Source organism: Bombina bombina, chromosome 4 (genome assembly GCF_027579735.1).
Source record: "Bombina bombina isolate aBomBom1 chromosome 4, aBomBom1.pri, whole genome shotgun sequence".
Taxonomy (NCBI): domain Eukaryota; kingdom Metazoa; phylum Chordata; class Amphibia; order Anura; family Bombinatoridae; genus Bombina; species Bombina bombina.
Window position 1 is genome coordinate 886,259,998 of NC_069502.1, and position 17,417 is coordinate 886,277,414.

General features: G+C 40.4%; 1 protein-coding gene across 1 annotated transcript in view; it reads left to right on the plus strand.

Moving 5' to 3' along the window:
- Window positions 1–16,627, plus strand: part of ADGB (androglobin) — a 693,780-nt gene extending 677,153 nt beyond the window's left edge. Inside the window, exons 33-35 of the mRNA XM_053711792.1 lie at window positions 14,653–14,752; window positions 14,840–15,023; window positions 16,201–16,627. Coding sequence (XP_053567767.1) covers window positions 14,653–14,752; window positions 14,840–15,023; window positions 16,201–16,386 — 470 coding nt within the window. The 3' untranslated portion in view covers window positions 16,387–16,627. The remainder of the gene's footprint in view (window positions 1–14,652; window positions 14,753–14,839; window positions 15,024–16,200) is intronic.
- Window positions 16,628–17,417: the final 790 nt, after the last annotated feature.

Below are 17,417 nucleotides of genomic sequence, written 5' to 3' on the forward strand. Positions count from 1 at the left end.
AGAAACTGGCAGTAGGACTGGGAGTTGAGCTTGACTCCATCCTCAACCCGAAAAGGCCCCACAAGCTCATCTTTGATGATACCAGCCCAAACCAGTACTCCACCTCCACCTTGCTGGCGTCTGAGTCGGACTGGAGCTCTCTGCCCTTTACCAATCCAGCCACGGGCCCATCCATCTGGCCCATCAAGACTCACTCTCATTTCATCAGTCCATAAAACCTTAGAAAAATCAGTCTTGAGATATTTCTTGGCCCAGTCTTGACGTTTCAGCTTGTGTGTCTTGTTCAGTGGTGGTCGTCTTTCAGCCTTTCTTACCTTGGCCATGTCTCTGAGTATTGCACACCTTGTGCTTTTGGGCACTCCAGTGATGTTGCAGCTCTGAAATATGGCCAAACTGGTGGCAAGTGGCATCTTGGCAGCTGCACGCTTGACTTTTCTCAGTTCATGGGCAGTTATTTTGCGCCTTGGTTTTTCCACACGCTTCTTGCGACCCTGTTGACTATTTTGAATGAAACGCTTGATTGTTCGATGATCACGCTTCAGAAGCTTTGCAATTTTAAGAGTGCTGCATCCCTCTGCAAGATATCTCACTATTTTTGACTTTTCTGAGCCTGTCAAGTCCTTCTTTTGACCCATTTTGCCAAAGGAAAGGAAGTTGCCTAATAATTATGCACACCTGATATAGGGTGTTGATGTCATTAGACCGCACCCCTTCTCATTACAGAGATGCACATCACCTAATATGCTTAATTGGTAGTAGGCTTTCGAGCCTATACAGCTTGGAGTAAGACAACATGCATAAAGAGGATGATGTGGTCAAAATACTCATTTGCCTAATAATTCTGCACTCCCTGTAGTAAGTTTTTTTTTTTTTTTAGGGTTGCGCTTTTTTTAAGGGGACTTTAGTTTTAGCATGGGTCTTACTGGTTGAGTTTTTTTATTTTTGGTAAAAAAATGTTGTGTAATGCTAGTATTTTTTGTAATGTTTGTGGGGGGTTTTTGTAGCTTAGGGGTTAGCTGTTAGTAGGTTAGAGGTTATTTTGCAATAGGGGTTGTAGCGGTTAGACAGTTAGTAGTTTAGGGGGTATTTTGCAATGGTGTTTGTGGCGGTTAGGGGGTAGTTTGCGATGTGGTTTAAAGGGACAGTATAGTCCAAATTAAACTTTCATGATTTAGGGCATGCAATTTTAAACAACAACCAATTCACTTTTATCATCAAAATTGCTTTGTTCTCTTGGTATTATTTGTTGAAAGCTAAACCTATGTAGGCTCATATGCTAATTACTAAGCCCTTGAAGGCCGCCTCTTATCTCAAAGCATTTGATAGTTTTTCACAGCTAGAGGGCATTAGTTCATGTGTGCCATATAGATAACATTGTGCTCACGCCTGTGCAGTTACTTATGAGAGGGCACTGTTAAAAGAACTGAAATAAGGGGGCATTCTGCAGACGCTTAGATACAAGGTAATCAGAGAGGTAAAAAGTGTATTAATATAACAGTGTTGGTTATGCAAAACTCTTTTTAAACAATAACAATTTTGGAGTAGACTGTCCCTCTAATAGGTTAGGGGTATTTTGCTATGAGGGTTGTGGCAGTTAGGGGGTTAATAGGTGTTTTGCAATGTGGGGTTGTGGTGGTTAGAAAGTTAATAGGTTAGGGAGTATTTTGCGATTAGGGGTTGTGGCGGTTTAGAGGTTAATGGTGTAGCGGGGTAATTTGCAGTGGGCTATGTGACAGTTTAGGGGTTAATAGTGTAGGGATTTTATTGCAGGGTAATTGCAGTGGGCTATGTGGCAGTTTAGGGGTTAATAGTGTAGCAGAGTAATTTGCGGTGGGGGTTTTGTCGGTTTCAGGGTTATTAGAGTGGGGGGCATTTTGCAGTGGGGGTTATTTTATTTTTTACCATCACTGATCCATTGATTTCAATGGGCTTACTGTAATATCACAGACGCGATATCCTCTGGTTAACTGTGTGAGCGCAACATTTTTACTTTCAAATTGTAATACGCACAATGTTAATGTTCTAGCAGGAGCGGTAATTACCGCTGCACTTGTAATCTAGCACTTAATTGTGCACGTGCTGCTCAATAAGGAAAAAAGTGTTTAATGTCCCTTTAATTATAGAAACATTCTGTACTGTAAACCAGGATTTAGATAGATAAAAAAATGTTCTTTAATATTTTAATCACAATAAAAAGTAATCTGGCCCTTGATTTAAAAAAATAATTTTAAATCAAGTACAAGACAGGATTTTTCTGTATTAGATTAACTAAATGTTGTGGAAAAAAGATTATAAACTTCTCTTTTTGAAGGCCACGTCTTCACAGTTTGAAATACCTGTTGGCATAAGGAGCTTTTCTCTGCATAACTGCCTTGAAGGTAATGACGTAATCAATGGCATTCATCACACTTTAACAGGGTTCTAAGGCTAAAAGAGAACTAAGATGGTGAGTCACAGACAACATAGTTTAAATCCGATTTTAAACTGCTGTAAGGAAAGAAAATGCATTAAATAAAAAATAAACTGTGTCTTAAATCAGACATCAAATAAATATGATGCTGAAATACAGTTTGCAGAGATGTATCCACAAATAGTGAAGACTGAGGGGTCAATTTATCAAGCTCCGTACGGATGTCTAAAGACCGCTGCTCCATAACTTGTCCGCCTGCTCTGAGACCGCGGACAGAAATCAACCCGATCGAATACAATCGGGTTGATTGACACCCCCTGCTAGCAGCCGATTGGCCGCAAATCTGCAGGGGGCGGTATTACACCAGCAGTTTACAAGAACTGCTGGTGCAATGATAAATACCGACAGCGTATGCTGTCGGCATTCATTGATGTGCAGCGGACATTATACGCTACATCGTATCATGTCCACTCGAACTTTAGTAAATTGACCCTGAAGTGAATTTAAAAATCACTCCAAAATTTTGCATGCGGAAAAACATTTTTGTTGTTAAAAACCTAACTCTAAAAAAACCTAAGCTACCCATTGCCCCTAAAGGGGCATTTGTATTGGCATTGCCCTTAAAAGGGCATTTAGCTCTTTTGCATTGCCCTTAAAAGGGCATTCATCTCTTTTAAAAAAGCCCAAACCCTAATCTAAAAAAAAAAAACATCCTAAAATTAAAAAAAAAAACTAACATTAACCCCAGAAAATCTATTCATGGTTTCTGAAGTCCTGACATCCAGGCGGCGAGGTCTTCATCCATCTCGGGGGCATCTTCTCCGTGGAGCGGAGCCATCCTGGAAGCTGATCCCATCCTGCGCGGAGCGTCCTCTTCATATGGTCGCCACCGTACACTGAAGTTGAATGCAAGGTAGCCGTTTCAAAATGGTGTCCCTTGCATTCCTATTGGCTGATTTGATTGTTCAAATTCAAATCAGCCAATAAGATGAGAGCTTCTGAAATTCTATTGGCTGTTCAAAACAGCCAATAGGATGAGAGCTACTGGAATCCTATTGGTTGTTCAATACCGGCGCTATGGAAATCACACAAAAACGTAAAAAAATTTTTGAGTTGCGTTACAGGCTAAAATGCTTGCGGTATAGCTATAAAAGGCTTGCGGTATAGCTATACCGACACAACTCCCAATAGTGCGTTCCTGCTTTTATGCTGAAATTGCCATTTTTTCAGCGTTAAAAGCCGCAACGCAAAACATGTAATCTAGGTTATTAACCATTATGGTCTTAAAAACATGAAACACTTTATTTTAATATGTAAGTTACATAAATACACCCACATATGTGAAACAACTGAACATTTCTATACCAATACTTTCCCCACCAATCAAAATATGAAATATGAATAAGTTCAAATATATTGTGCATCATTTTTCATGCATATATATATATATATACATACATACTCACACAATGTAGTAGTGTTTATAATCAACTGTATTAAGAATGCTTTAATAACTCACTTGACTGTAATCCCCTCTGGCAGCCAAGGAGTTAATTAAACTTTGTTGGGAGAGAGGGATCATGAAGGAAAGGTGCTGCATAGCTTTGAGGCCATCTATCATTATTTAGCATGAGGAATGTTTATTTATGGGTGATACTCACCGGACCATGAAAAGCAGCACACGCAGATGAACCATAGCAGGGGGAGGGGAAGCAACATATACGTCTGTGCTGGCCAGCAGCAGTACTTGCAGGGGCGGACTGAGATCAATCAGGGCCCCGGGCAAAAATAAGGGAAGGGTCCCCCCAGTCTCACACTGACCAAAATGTATTCAAATGTATGCAAATTAACATGGAAGCCTCCCTGCCTTGCTCCCACCAGGCCCCCCCACCTCCAGGACCCCAACATCAAGGACCAGAGACAGGGCCCCCAACCTCCAGGACCAGACCTCACACTCCATGGCCTTCACAGCAACAGACTCTCAACATGACCCTCAACAATCTAGGCCCCCCCCCCAGACACAAACCTCACATCCAGGCACAAGGGCCCCCACTAAACCTACACTTAACTGCTTAGATAGAGCAACTGTCAGCCCCAGCTTAAGCAGCATACTAGGAGACACAGAAAGTACCCCTGAGTACTTGTAAAGACAGGCTGCAGAAGGAGCCTCTAGCAAATACAATGAAAGTAGAGTTTGAAGAGCCACGGAAGAAAAGTGCTCCCTCCCACCAATTCCCTCCAACTCATCAAAGTCCGTAAGTAGCGCACATCAAGTGCTACTCCCTGGGGCAAAGTCAAACACTTGCTTTGCAGACATCTCGGCACTAAAACAATCATTTTTAAGATAGGGTATGCCTATCTATCAGATCTGGAGTCAAACTTGAAAAATGTAGCTTTTATTCGACTGTGTCCTGTTCTACGGCTTATATTTTACTGTACTGGAATAAAAGCTGCTTGCTTCAAGTATGACTACAGATCTGTGAGACCGGCTCCTGTTTAACTTTATGCCGTTTGCCACTAATAAACAGCATTGGTGTCAATGAGGCACACTTTTTACCTGTGAAGATGTGTCCCACGCTGAATTGCTTCTCTAGTGATAGCTCATCTAGCTCCACCTCCAGATCACTTTACTTTATGGCCAGTTTAAACAATGTGCGCAGCGTGACCGCTCCTTGGATAATTCAGCAATGCCTTAGAAGTGAATGGTGCTTGCACTTAAGGGAGTTAGCTGGTGATTGGTGGCTGTGCACAAAAGCCTCTTGCAACTCTGGAGCTGAATTTCTAGAAAGGATGCCAAGAGATTGAAGCAAATTTGATGATAGAAGTAAATTGGATAATCATTTAAAATGTATGATACTTTATTGGAATCATTAATGTTAGTTTCTTATGCCCCTTTAAATGGTCATTTTTATCCTTTTTAATCCTTTTATTTCTAAGCCATATATCCCTCTAATGCTACCACGATCTTGCAGTAGCATTTTGTTCTAGCATTCATTAACCAGAGATCATATTTATGTATATATTCATATATATATATATATATATATATATATATATATATATACAGTATATATACAGGGAGTGCAGAATTATTAGGCAAGTTGTATTTTTGAGGATTAATTTTATTATTGAACAACAACCATGTTCTCAATGAACCCAAAAAACTCATTAATATCAAAGCTGAATAGTTTTGGAAGTAGTTTTTAGCTTGTTTTTAGTTATATCTATTTTAGGGGGATATCTGTGTGTGCAGGTGACTATTACTGTGCATAATTATTAGGCAACTTAACAAAAAACAAATATATACCCATTTCAATTATTTATTTTTACCAGTGAAACCAATATAACATCTCAACATTCACAAATATACATTTCTGACATTCAAAAACAAAACAAAAACAAATCAGTGACCAATATAGCCACCTTTCTTTGCAAGGACACTCAAAAGCCTGCCATCCATTGATTCTGTCAGTGTTTTGATCTGTTCACCATCAACATTGCGTGCAGCAGCAACCACAGCCTCCCAGACACTGTTCAGAGAGGTGTACTGTTTTCCCTCCTTGTAAATCTCACATTTGATGATGGACCACAGGTTCTCAATGGGGTTCAGATCAGGTGAACAAGGAGGCCATGTCATTAGATTTTCTTCTTTTATACCCTTTCTTGCCAGCCACGCTGTGGAGTACTTGGACGCGTGTGATGGAGCATTGTCCTGCATGAAAATCATGTTTTTCTTGAAGGATGCAGACTTCTTCCTGTACCACTGCTTGAACAAGGTGTCTTCCAGAAACTGGCAGTAGGACTGGGAGTTGAGCTTGACTCCATCCTCAACCCAAAAAGGCCCCACAAGCTCATCTTTGATGATACCAGCCCAAACCAGTACTCCACCTCCACCTTGCTGGCGTCTGAGTCGGACTGGAGCTCTCTGCCCTTTACCAATCCAGCCACGGGCCCATCCATCTGGCCCATCAAGACTCACTCTCATTTCATCAGTCCATAAAACCTTAGAAAAATCAGTCTTTAGATATTTCTTGGACCAGTCTTGACGTTTCAGCTTGTGTGTCTTGTTCAGTGGTGGTCGTCTTTCAGCCTTTCTTACCTTGGCCATGTCTCTGAGTATTGCACACCTTGTGCTTTTGGGCACTCCAGTGATGTTGCAGCTCTGAAATTTGGCCAAACTGGTGGCAAGTGGCATCTTGGCAGCTGCACGCTTGACTTTTCTCAGTTCATGGGCAGTTATTTTGCGCCTTGGTTTTTCCACACGCTTCTTGCGACCCTGTTGACTATTTTGAATGAAACGCTTGATTGTTCGATGATCACGCTTCAGAAGCTTTGCAATTTTAAGAGTGCTGCATCCCTCTGCAAGATATCTCACTATTTTTGACTTTTCTGAGCCTGTCAAGTCCTTCTTTTGACCCATTTTGCCAAAGGAAAGGAAGTTGCCTAATAATTATGCACACCTGATATAGGGTGTTGATGTCATTAGACCACACCCCTTCTCATTACAGAGATGCACATCACCTAATATGCTTAATTGGTAGTAGGCTTTCCAGCCTATACAGCTTGGAGTAAGACAACATGCATAAAGAGGATGATGTGGTCAAAATACTCATTTGCCTAATAATTCTGCACTCCCTGTATATATATATATATAGATATATATATATATATATATATATATATATATATATATATATAAAATTTAAATACTTGTAAATTTTAATGAATGAAAGTGCCCCTGTTTTTAATAGTATTTTTAAAAATTGGGCACTCATTAATTCAACTTTGCATTCACTTTAAACACAATTATTGAATCTTTCTTTATATTTGAGCGAGACATAACGTTTGTTGTATTTAGGGTGCACAATTTTTTATTACATAATTTCTTCTTTTAAAAGTGACTTTGAAGAGGGTTTGCTCTGCTATTGCCAGAAATACAATATATCCCATCCGAATGTAAATGCTCTTTTATTAATTACGGTGTCAGTACTAACAATAACCGAGTAACTGACTAACAACTTGTGTTTTAGAATATTGGCATAAATAAGTGATGTTTTTGTTTTTCATATTGATAACAACTACAAAATAGTAGTAGGAATCAATACACAGAGAAATTAGCTCGCTTAGCTATCTATAAATAAACTATTGGGCATATTTATCAACCTCCAAATGGAGCTTGATGCGCCGTGTTTCTGGCGAGCCTGCAGGCTCGCCAGAAACAGCAGTTATGAAGCAGTGGTCACAAAGACCACTGCTCCATAACCTGTCCGCCTGTTCTGAGCAGGCGGACAGACATCGCAGGAAATCAACCCAATCGAGTACGATCGGGTTGATTGACACCCCCCTGCTGGCGGCCTATTGGCCGCGAGTCTGCAGGGGGCGGCGTTGCACCAGCAGCTCTTGTGAGCTGCTGGTGCAATGCTGAATACGGCGAGCGTATTGCTCGCCGTATTCAGCGAGGTCTGTCGGACCTGATCCGCACTGTCGGATCAGGTCCGACAGACCTTGATAAATAGAGGCCTATATGTTTCATTTTCTCTGTATCTGTTTGCTGCGAGTGTTATATTCTTTGTGGGACTTATCTGTAATAAAAAAAAAATTGTATTTTGGATACAAACCTTGAAAAATAGAAATAAAAATGATAAATGTCGGAATGGAAGAATGTTAGTATGTATAATACTTCAAGGGCCACTAAACCCAAAATCTTTCTTTCATGATTCAGATAGAACATACAAATTTAAACAACATTACAATTTACTTCTATTATTTATATTGCTTCATTTTTTAGATATCCTTATTTGAAGAAAAAGCAATGCACATGGGTGAGCCAATCACATGAGGCTTCTATGTGCAGCAACCAATCAGCAGCTACTGAGCATATCTAGATATGCTTTTCAGCAATGAATATCAAGAGAATAAAACAAATTAGATAATAGAAGTAAATTAGAAAGATGTTTAAAAATGCATTCTCGTTCTAAATCATGAAAGAAAAAATGTGGGTATTATTATTATTATTATTCTTTATTTATAAAGCGCCAACAGATTCCGCAGCGCTGCCCATGGGTACAAGGATAACAGTACAGTGGAGAAACAATACGATAAGACACAAAATTTTACAGACAAATACAGGGGGAGTTGAGGGCCCTGTTCCCGTGGGAACTTACAATCTAGATGGGTAGGAGGATTGGAAACAGGAGGTGGGGACTGCAGAGGTGAGAATGATATTAGTGAGGAGATAGAGGGCAACTGTTAGTTAATTGGTTAGTTTGTTAATAAGTTGGGTGATAAGCTTCCCTGAACAGAAAGGTCTTTAGGGAACGTTTAAAGGAGGAGAGGTTAGGGGCAAGTCTGACATCTCGAGGAAGTGCGTTCCAGAGGGTTGGTGCCGCACGAGAGAAGTCCTGTAGTCTAGAATGGGAGGAGGTGATGGTAGAGGATGCAAGAAGCAGGTCGTTGTTGGATCTTAGGGGACGGGCAGGAGTATATTTGTTGATGAGTGAGGACAGGTAGGGTGGGGCAGCATTGGTGAGGGCTTTGTAGGTCAGGGTGAGAATTTTGAATTTAACTCTGTTGTGAATGGGGAGCCAGTGAAGGGACTCACAGAGAGGCGCAGCAGAAACAGAGCGTCGAGAGAGGTGGATTAGTCTGGCGGATGCATTTAGGACGGATTGGAGGGGAGAGAGGCGGGAGAGAGGGAGGCCAGTTAGTAAGTTGTTACAGTAGTCAAGTCGGGAAATTACCAGGGAGTGGATGAGCTGTTTGGTAGTTTCAGCACTCAGAAACGGGCGAATTTTGGAGATATTGCGTAGGTGGTTGCGGCAGGATGAAGAGAGCAGTTGGATGTGGGGAATGAAGGACAGATTTGAGTCAAGCGTGACTCCGAGGCAGCGGACTTGGGGTGATGGGGAGATAGTGGTGCCGCCAACAGTGATAGAGAAATTAGAAACGGGAGTGGAGCTAGAGGGGGGAATTAAAAGTAGTTCGGTCTTGGACAAATTTATTTTTAGGTGGTGAGAGACCATCCAGGAAGAAATGCCAGATAAGCAGTCGCTGATGTGAGAGTTGACAGAAGGAGAGAGTGCAGGGGTGGAAAGGTAGATCTGGGTATCATCAGCATAGAGGTGATAGCTGAAGCCATAGCTGTTGACAAGTTTACCCAGTGAAGAAGTGTAAATAGAGAAGAGTAGAGGACCCAGGACAGAGACTTGAGGTACTCCAACAGACAGGGGCAATAGAGAGGAGGAGTCACCAGCAAAAGAGACTGAGAAGGATCTGTTAGAGAGATAAGAGTGAATCCAGAAGAGGGCAGTGTCACAGAGACCAAGAGAACTGAGAGACTGTAGGAGAAGGGGATGGTCAACAGTGTCAAAGGCAGCAGATAGGTCAAGTAAGATGAGTATAGAGTAGTAGCCTTTGTTTTTAGCAGAAAGGAGATCGTTAGTAACCTTGGTGAGAGCAGTTTCAGTTGAGTGTTGGGGACGGAAGCCAGATTGCAGGGGGTCAAGCAATGAGTTGGAGGACAGGAAGTGGGTTAGGCGATTGAAAACTAGTTTTTCGAGGAGTTTTGAAGCTAGTGGGAGCAGTGATATGGGGCGGTAGTTTGCAGGGGAGTTAGGGTTGAGGGAGGGTTTTTTGAGGATGGGGGTGACCTTCGCATGTTTGAAGGAGGCAGGGAATGAGCCGGTAGAAAGGGATAGGTTAAATATGTGAGTAAGAGCCGGAGTGAGGGTGTTAGACAGAGGAGGAATTAGATGTGAAGGAATAGGGTCAAGTGGGCAGGTAGTGAGGTGTGAGGAAGACAAAAGGGAAGCCACTTCACTCTCAGTGGTTGGGAGGAGGGTGCAGAGAGTGGCAGAGGGGGTGACTGGGAGCGGAGTTGGGAGATTGCAGGTTTGTGTTGGGATGTTTCCTCGGATTGCAAGTGTTTTATTGAGAAAATAGTCAGCGAGGTCTTGAGCACTGAATGCAGATGAGGGGGGTGGTGCAGGTTGGTAGAGGAGAGAGTTGAAAATAGAGAAGAGTCTTTTAGGGTTTGAGGAGTGAGTGGATATAAGAGAGGAGAAGTAGGTTTGCTTAGCTAAGCGAAGGGCAGAGGTGTAAGAGTAGAGAATGAACTTATAGTGCATGAAATCATGTTCAGAGCGGGATTTCCTCCAGGCACGCTCAGCAGTGCGGGAGCATTTTTGTAGGTGACGCGTTTGTTGGGAGTGCCAGGGTTGGAGCTGATGACGTGGGGCTTTGCGAGGTTGGGGTGGAGCGAGAGTGTCAAGTGCAGCAGAGAGAGTATTGTTATAGTGGGTTATAGCAAGGTCAGGGCAGGATATCGTGGAAGTGTGGGGGAGGCGTAGTTGAATAAGATTGGAGAGTTGGGGAGCGTCCACAGTGTGCAGATTTCTGCTGGTGCGGGGGCGAGAGGGGAAAGTAGGTTTAGTATCTATATTAGGATTAAAGGTGAGCAGATAGTGGTCTGAGATGGGAAATGGGCGACATGCAACATTAGAGAGAGAGCAGAGATAGGAGAATACCAGATCAATTGAGTGTCCTTTGCGGTGGGTAGGGAATAGGGTGGATTGTGACAGGCTGAAGGAGTTAGTGAGTGAGAGAAGTTTAGAGGCAGCAGGGGCAGATGGGTTGTCAATGGGGATGTTGAAGTCCCCTAGAATTAGAGCAGGTGTATTTGTGGAGAGAAAGGAAGGAAGCCAGGCAGCAAAGTTGTCAAGGAATTGGGAAGTTGGTCCTGGGGGGCGATAGATAACTGCCACTCTGAGAGAGAGAGGGGAGAACAGGCGAATGCAGTGCACTTCAAAGGAAGAAAAGGAGAGAGATGGAAATGGGGATAGGTACTGATAGGAGCAGGAGGGGGAGAGTAAGATGCCAACACCGCCACCGTGTCTCTCACCTGGCCTAGGTGTGTGGCTAAAGTGAAGACCACCGTGTGTGAGAGCAGCAATGGAAGCAGTGTCAGAGGAAGATAGCCAGGTTTCAGTAATAGCTAAGAGGTTGAAAGCATTGGAAACAAACAGGTCGTGAACAGTTGTAAGCTTGTTACAGACGGAGCGAGCATTCCAGAGGGCACAAGAAAAGGGAGGGGTTAGGCGCTGTGTGTTAATTGAGATGAGATTGTTGGTATTGCGTGACCTAGGATTTTTGCAATGGGAGATGGAGCGAGAGTGTAAAAGTGTGGCAATTGTTGCATGGCCAGGGTTAGGAGAGACATCACCAGCAGCAAGCAGTAGTAGCAGTGAGAAAAACAGAAGGTGAGAGTGAGATTTGTAGGAGCGGGAATGGTTAGACACAGGAGAGTTAGAGGGGGAAAAGTTTCTAAGGAAACAAAGTAGTTCATGAGAGGACAGCATAGGGGATGAGAGAAGGGAGGGGGAGATATGGATAGTGTGGGGATTGTTGTTTTAGGGACATGCAGTGATTTTTAGGAGAAGGGAAGACAGAGAGAGCAGAAAAGGCATAGAAAGCATTGTGTAGAAGTATAGATATTAAGTTTACCTGTTAGTTGGTCTGCAGTTTCAACCTCCAGTTTCTAACTCCAGTGTGCTAACTCTTGCTACTTGTAACATAGAGCTACTTAGAACAGAGAGCCATCGGCCCAAAATGAGCCTTAAGCCTTCTCCATATGTAGGAGTGAAAAGTGATGAAAATATCATGGCCCTTTCATAGTTTTTGGTTGTGTGAGAGTTTAAAGTCATGTCAATACAAATTGTTTTGTAAAAAATTGAGAAATTGAAATAAATCAATCAATCTTAAAGGGATATTCCAGCCACAATTGAAAACCACATGGATGCATTTCGGTATTGAACAGAAGCAATTTTGTAATATACATGCATTAGAAAAAAGGCTTCTAATAAAAGCTATAGCTGTTTCAAAATTGTATTGAAGTATGCACCGTGCACCAGCATTTTAAACACAACACTTGTTCGGAGAGCCAAAGGTGCTTGTACCATCTGGTAATGACTCAATTTGTTAATTGCTGACATTATACAAGCCTCACTGGTGATCTAAGTAGCTGCATTATTTAAAATGCAGGTGCAGTGAAAATATCTAGCTATGCTTCACCTGCAGAGAAAAATGTTAACACTAAAACAGTGATAACTCTTAATATAAGCATTTTTGCCAATACAGGTACTGTATATTGAAAATATGTTTCTATTAAAAAATGCAATAAATCTATGTGCATTTATATTTTGACTGGAATGTCCCTTTAATACATGTTTTCATGTCAACTGAGCTGTAAATCTGCAGTAATGACAAACCTTAATATTAAATGAACCTTCTATTTTGTTCTCTCGAACAATCAGCAGCACTAAAGTGGGAAGAGAACCTGACGTGTCCGATCGCCAATAAAATCTGAATGCCTATTAGTGGTTCGATACACTCTACAAATATAGCAAATATGACATATAGTTTGAGAATATACAAAAACAATGGTAAACATAAATATGAGTGCTAAAGGTCCAATAAAAACAAAGTCAGTGAAAGTAAACGTAGTAGGAAAATTTGATTACACTCAAGACAAATAAAATACACTTACTGTGCATGTAACAACTCCCTCTTTTGAAGATTTGGCTCATGTACCGGTTCCGATTTTAGTTGTTCCCAACCCAAAAGGACCTTATTTAGACTGGTTATGTCCCAATAAAGAAAATAGCGTGGACATACCCAGTCTAAATACAGGCCCTATTGGGTTGGGAAGAAGTGAAATCAGAACCTGTACATGAACCGCTGATCCTTAACTAGTCCGCCGCTTCTGAGGCTGCATACAGCAATCAACCCGATCGTATACGATCGCGTTGATTAACACCCCCTGCTAGCGGCCGATTGCACAAGCAGTTCACCAGAACTGCTTGTGCAATGTTAAATGTCGACAGCGTATGCGGACACGATCGCTACAGCGTATCATGTCCGACAGATGGTAAATTGTCCCCTCAGAGTTAGATTGCAAGTTTAGTAATACTGCTTGTCCTTGGTACACTACTTTGCTCTCACCCTTGTGCAGTCAGTATCACTCAGTTTTCTATTACAAGTCATCAGTTAACCAACTGAACCAAAGACTTGATACATCTGCATGGCTAAATTATCTCATCCCATGGTTATTATGGGGCATGCTAATTTGTGTTAGCCTAATTTACAGCAATATTACAAGTTCATTATCACAAGCATCTTTCTTTCCTAAGATACGGTGAGTCCACGGCTTCATCAATTACTGCTTTGCCTCCTCCTGCTGGCCAGGAGTGATATTCCCAACAGTAATTGATGAAGCCGTGGACTCACCGTATCCGGAAAGAAATACATTTTTCAGGTAAGCATACATTTTCTTTTTAATATCACTATTTAAAGGCTAGTGTAATTGTGTACCATTATTATTATAGGGCAACAAAACCAAAAAATGTTCTTGTCATTCAGAAAGAACATACAATTTTAAATAACTCTCCAATTTGCATCCATTATCAAATTTGCTTCATTCTCTTGATATACTTTGCACAATCAGTAATGTACTACTGGGAGATATAGAAAACATAGAAGAGAGATATGAGCGCCAACCACTCTAAGGGGTAGATTTAACAAGGGCCAAATGGTCCTTGTTTCCGCGCGAGCCATTAGGCTCGCCGGAAATAGCAGTTATGAAGCAGCTGTCTATACGATCTGGCTGATTGACACCCCCTGCTAGCTGCTGATTGGCTGCAAATCTGCAGGGGGTGGCATTGCATAAGCAGTTCTGGTGAACTGCTTGTGTAATGATAAATGCTGACAGCGTATGCTGTCGGCATTCAGCGATGTCTGTCAGACATGATACGATACAGCGCATCATGTCAGACAAACATTGGTAAATCTACCCCAAGAGTAAATGTTTATTACACTATTAAAAGAGCAAATAAAATCAGACTTACAGTCAAATAAGAAAGTGCTTAGAAAATAACACTGTGTGGTCCTCGTACGCTTACACCTCATCCTCTGTTGAAGTCTACTTCATTAGTCCGGGAGAGCAGGCTTTGTAGTAGCCGCAAGAAATCTCCAAGCCGTGGAACGGCCGGGCGTTAGCAAGCGTCAGTGACCCACGTGACCTTGACGCGTTTCATCTGGCATCTTCCAGATTTTTTCAAGAGGATAGTTCAATTGATATTTTGCACTTCTTATGTGTCCCATTGTAAAAAAATAAATATATATTGTGTGTGTTTTACTCTAGTATTTTTAATATACTAAATAATGTATATATATTTTTTACATAACAGCTGAAAACATTTTTCAACCAGCTACTATTACAACATCTAACATAAATCTGCTGTTTTCACAAAGAGAATTAGAACCTATGGACTTGACTCCTCTGATAAGGTAAGCATTATATAAACAGTTTAAATGCTGTACTTTATAATGTAAATATATATTGTTAATGTAATTTTATTTTTTTCATTGTCATAGGAGAAATAGTTCTGAAACAGCTGTAAGAGATGAAGCTTTTATCCAGCAGCAAGCAGTAAGAAAAGCTGAAGAAATTAAAGAGTGGCAGGCACTAAGGGAGCAGATACTAGCACTAAGGGAGCAGGCACAAGTTGAGCGGAATTTTCTAAAGAATGAGTTTTTACAAAAGTATGAAGATTTACAGGTAATACAACCAGAATGTTGCTAAATGAAACACATTACATGTCTACTATTGTAAATGCAATGAGGTGTTGTGAAACTGAATACAGAAGTTACTGTTAATATTTGTTTTTCAATAATGTGAAATCTTTAGAAAGAAATAGTAAAAACTAAATTTTAATAGGGCTAGATTACAAGTGGAGCGCTAATTTATCGCACGCCCCAAATGGGCAAATATATTTGATCGCATTTGGCAGTGAAATGGTGACATTAAATAAACCATAATGAGCCTAGATCAATACCTTGGCACCGATTTATCAAGCCCCGTATGCATCACTATGCATCTGATCCGGAAACAGGAGTGCTCCTTAACTCGTCCGCCACCTCTGAGACGACAGGCAACAATCAGCCCTATCGGATACGATCGGGTTGATTGACACCCCCTGCTGATGTTTTTATGTGACTCCAGTACCACTTACATTATTTGTATAGTTCTGTGAGTGAGATGAGTTAGGATGCTGGAGGAGCACTTTTAATTGGATTTCCAAGGTTTAAAACTAAGGAATTAGAATGGGGGCAATAGTTCTTATAGCACTATATGCAATTATATATATATATAGATATATATATATATATATATATATATATATATATACATATATATTTCTATATATTTATACTGTATATAAATAAATATATTATTGAGAAAAAGAGAAGAAACAATGGCACTACAAGTGTTGTGTCCTAAATCAATCAATCTTATCTGCAGCCAAATTATACTGAGAAGGAAATGGTGCTGTACACTAAAGGAATCCAGTGAGCACTGGAAAAGTGTGTACTTGAATAGCACTCAACAACACTAATAACTAGTGGGACACAAATTAGGTTTTTAGCTACAAAAAAATAAATATCAGATTCTACAATACATCTGTAGTGTATTTAATGTTACTCACAGATACCCTGACACAATGGAAAATCACCATTATAGACTATGGAGATTTTCATAGATAACTCATTTGTCTAAAGCAGGGATGGGGAACCTTGGCCCTCCTGATGTTTGAGAACTTATTACCCATAATGCTTAGGCACTCTGAAGTCCAGTTGAGCATCATGGGAAATGTAGTTCTGAAACATCTGGAGGGCTATATTATCAAAATGTACTATTTTAACATATACGATTATAATTTGGATTTTTTTTGTAGCTATCATTAGATAATGCTCGTGAAGAGATCTTCAGAATCCGAGAGGCCTACAGAAGTCAACTCCTAGAATCTGACAGACAAAAACAAGAAGCCCTTCTAGCTGAAGAAGCTGCTCTCAAAGCTGTGCAGGAGAAAGTCACTCCATCTGGGCAAAAAAGGAAAAGCGCAAAAGGATCAAAAAAATGAAAAATTCTGTTTCACACATTCGTTAGATATTATCATTTGTTTTTATTTCCTCAAGCTTCTTGATGTACAGAGAAATATATATATGTTGCATGTGGGAGGAATTTTCCTTAATGTAGATATGAAAATTATTCCGTTTGCTAAAAAAAAAAATATTTGAAATAAAATGTGCAATCATTTATGAAGTGGTAATTACTTTTTTTTAATAATCATGTTCTTAATAAAGAAAAAAATACTAAATTAACTATTTATGTTTGTTATATGGTGTGTATAATGTTCTGCTACTTTCAAATCATGTAAAGGACTTATGTCATATATAATAAGTCAAAATAGAAATGGTTGAAATAATACTATATATAAACATCTTCATGTATAAAATAAAATTGAACTCATACCCAAACAAAAGAAGAATTTAACCAAACAATAGAAAATAGGACTGTGAACCTAGAAAGAGTAACAAAGTAAAAACAGACAAATAATGTGATGTAGGTTAAATTAAAATCTTGATGAACAATGATGACACCCAAGCAAATGCCACCCATGACCAGGATTAACAGCACTTTTACTATTACTTACTATCAGATCCTAAATCATACTTGTTACATTCACCAAGAGAAGCCCAAATCTCATCTCAGTAACAGGAACCAATCTAAATATCAAGAAAGACAGACACACAAAGATCATGTAGGAAATGTAATTTATTTAGTAACGTGTTAAACAAATGATAATGTTTTATATAACTGAGTACTATTTATTATCCCAAGACCTGATTACCGGAACTCCCAAGCCCTCAGTAGTGAAAGAAGGTGATAGGATTCAACATGGAGTTTCCCAGGCAGAATATTTAAGAATATCAAACAGAAGAGCATACAGTATTAAGGTCACCCACTTCATTAATTTTCTATTCTGTCCACAACAGCATGTAGGAGTCTGCAAAGAAAAGGAGCCCAAGAGTCAATGTCACAGGAGAAGAGTGAGATACCCCTTATGCTAATGCCATAGTTTTATCCACTTTTTGGCATGGACTCAAATTA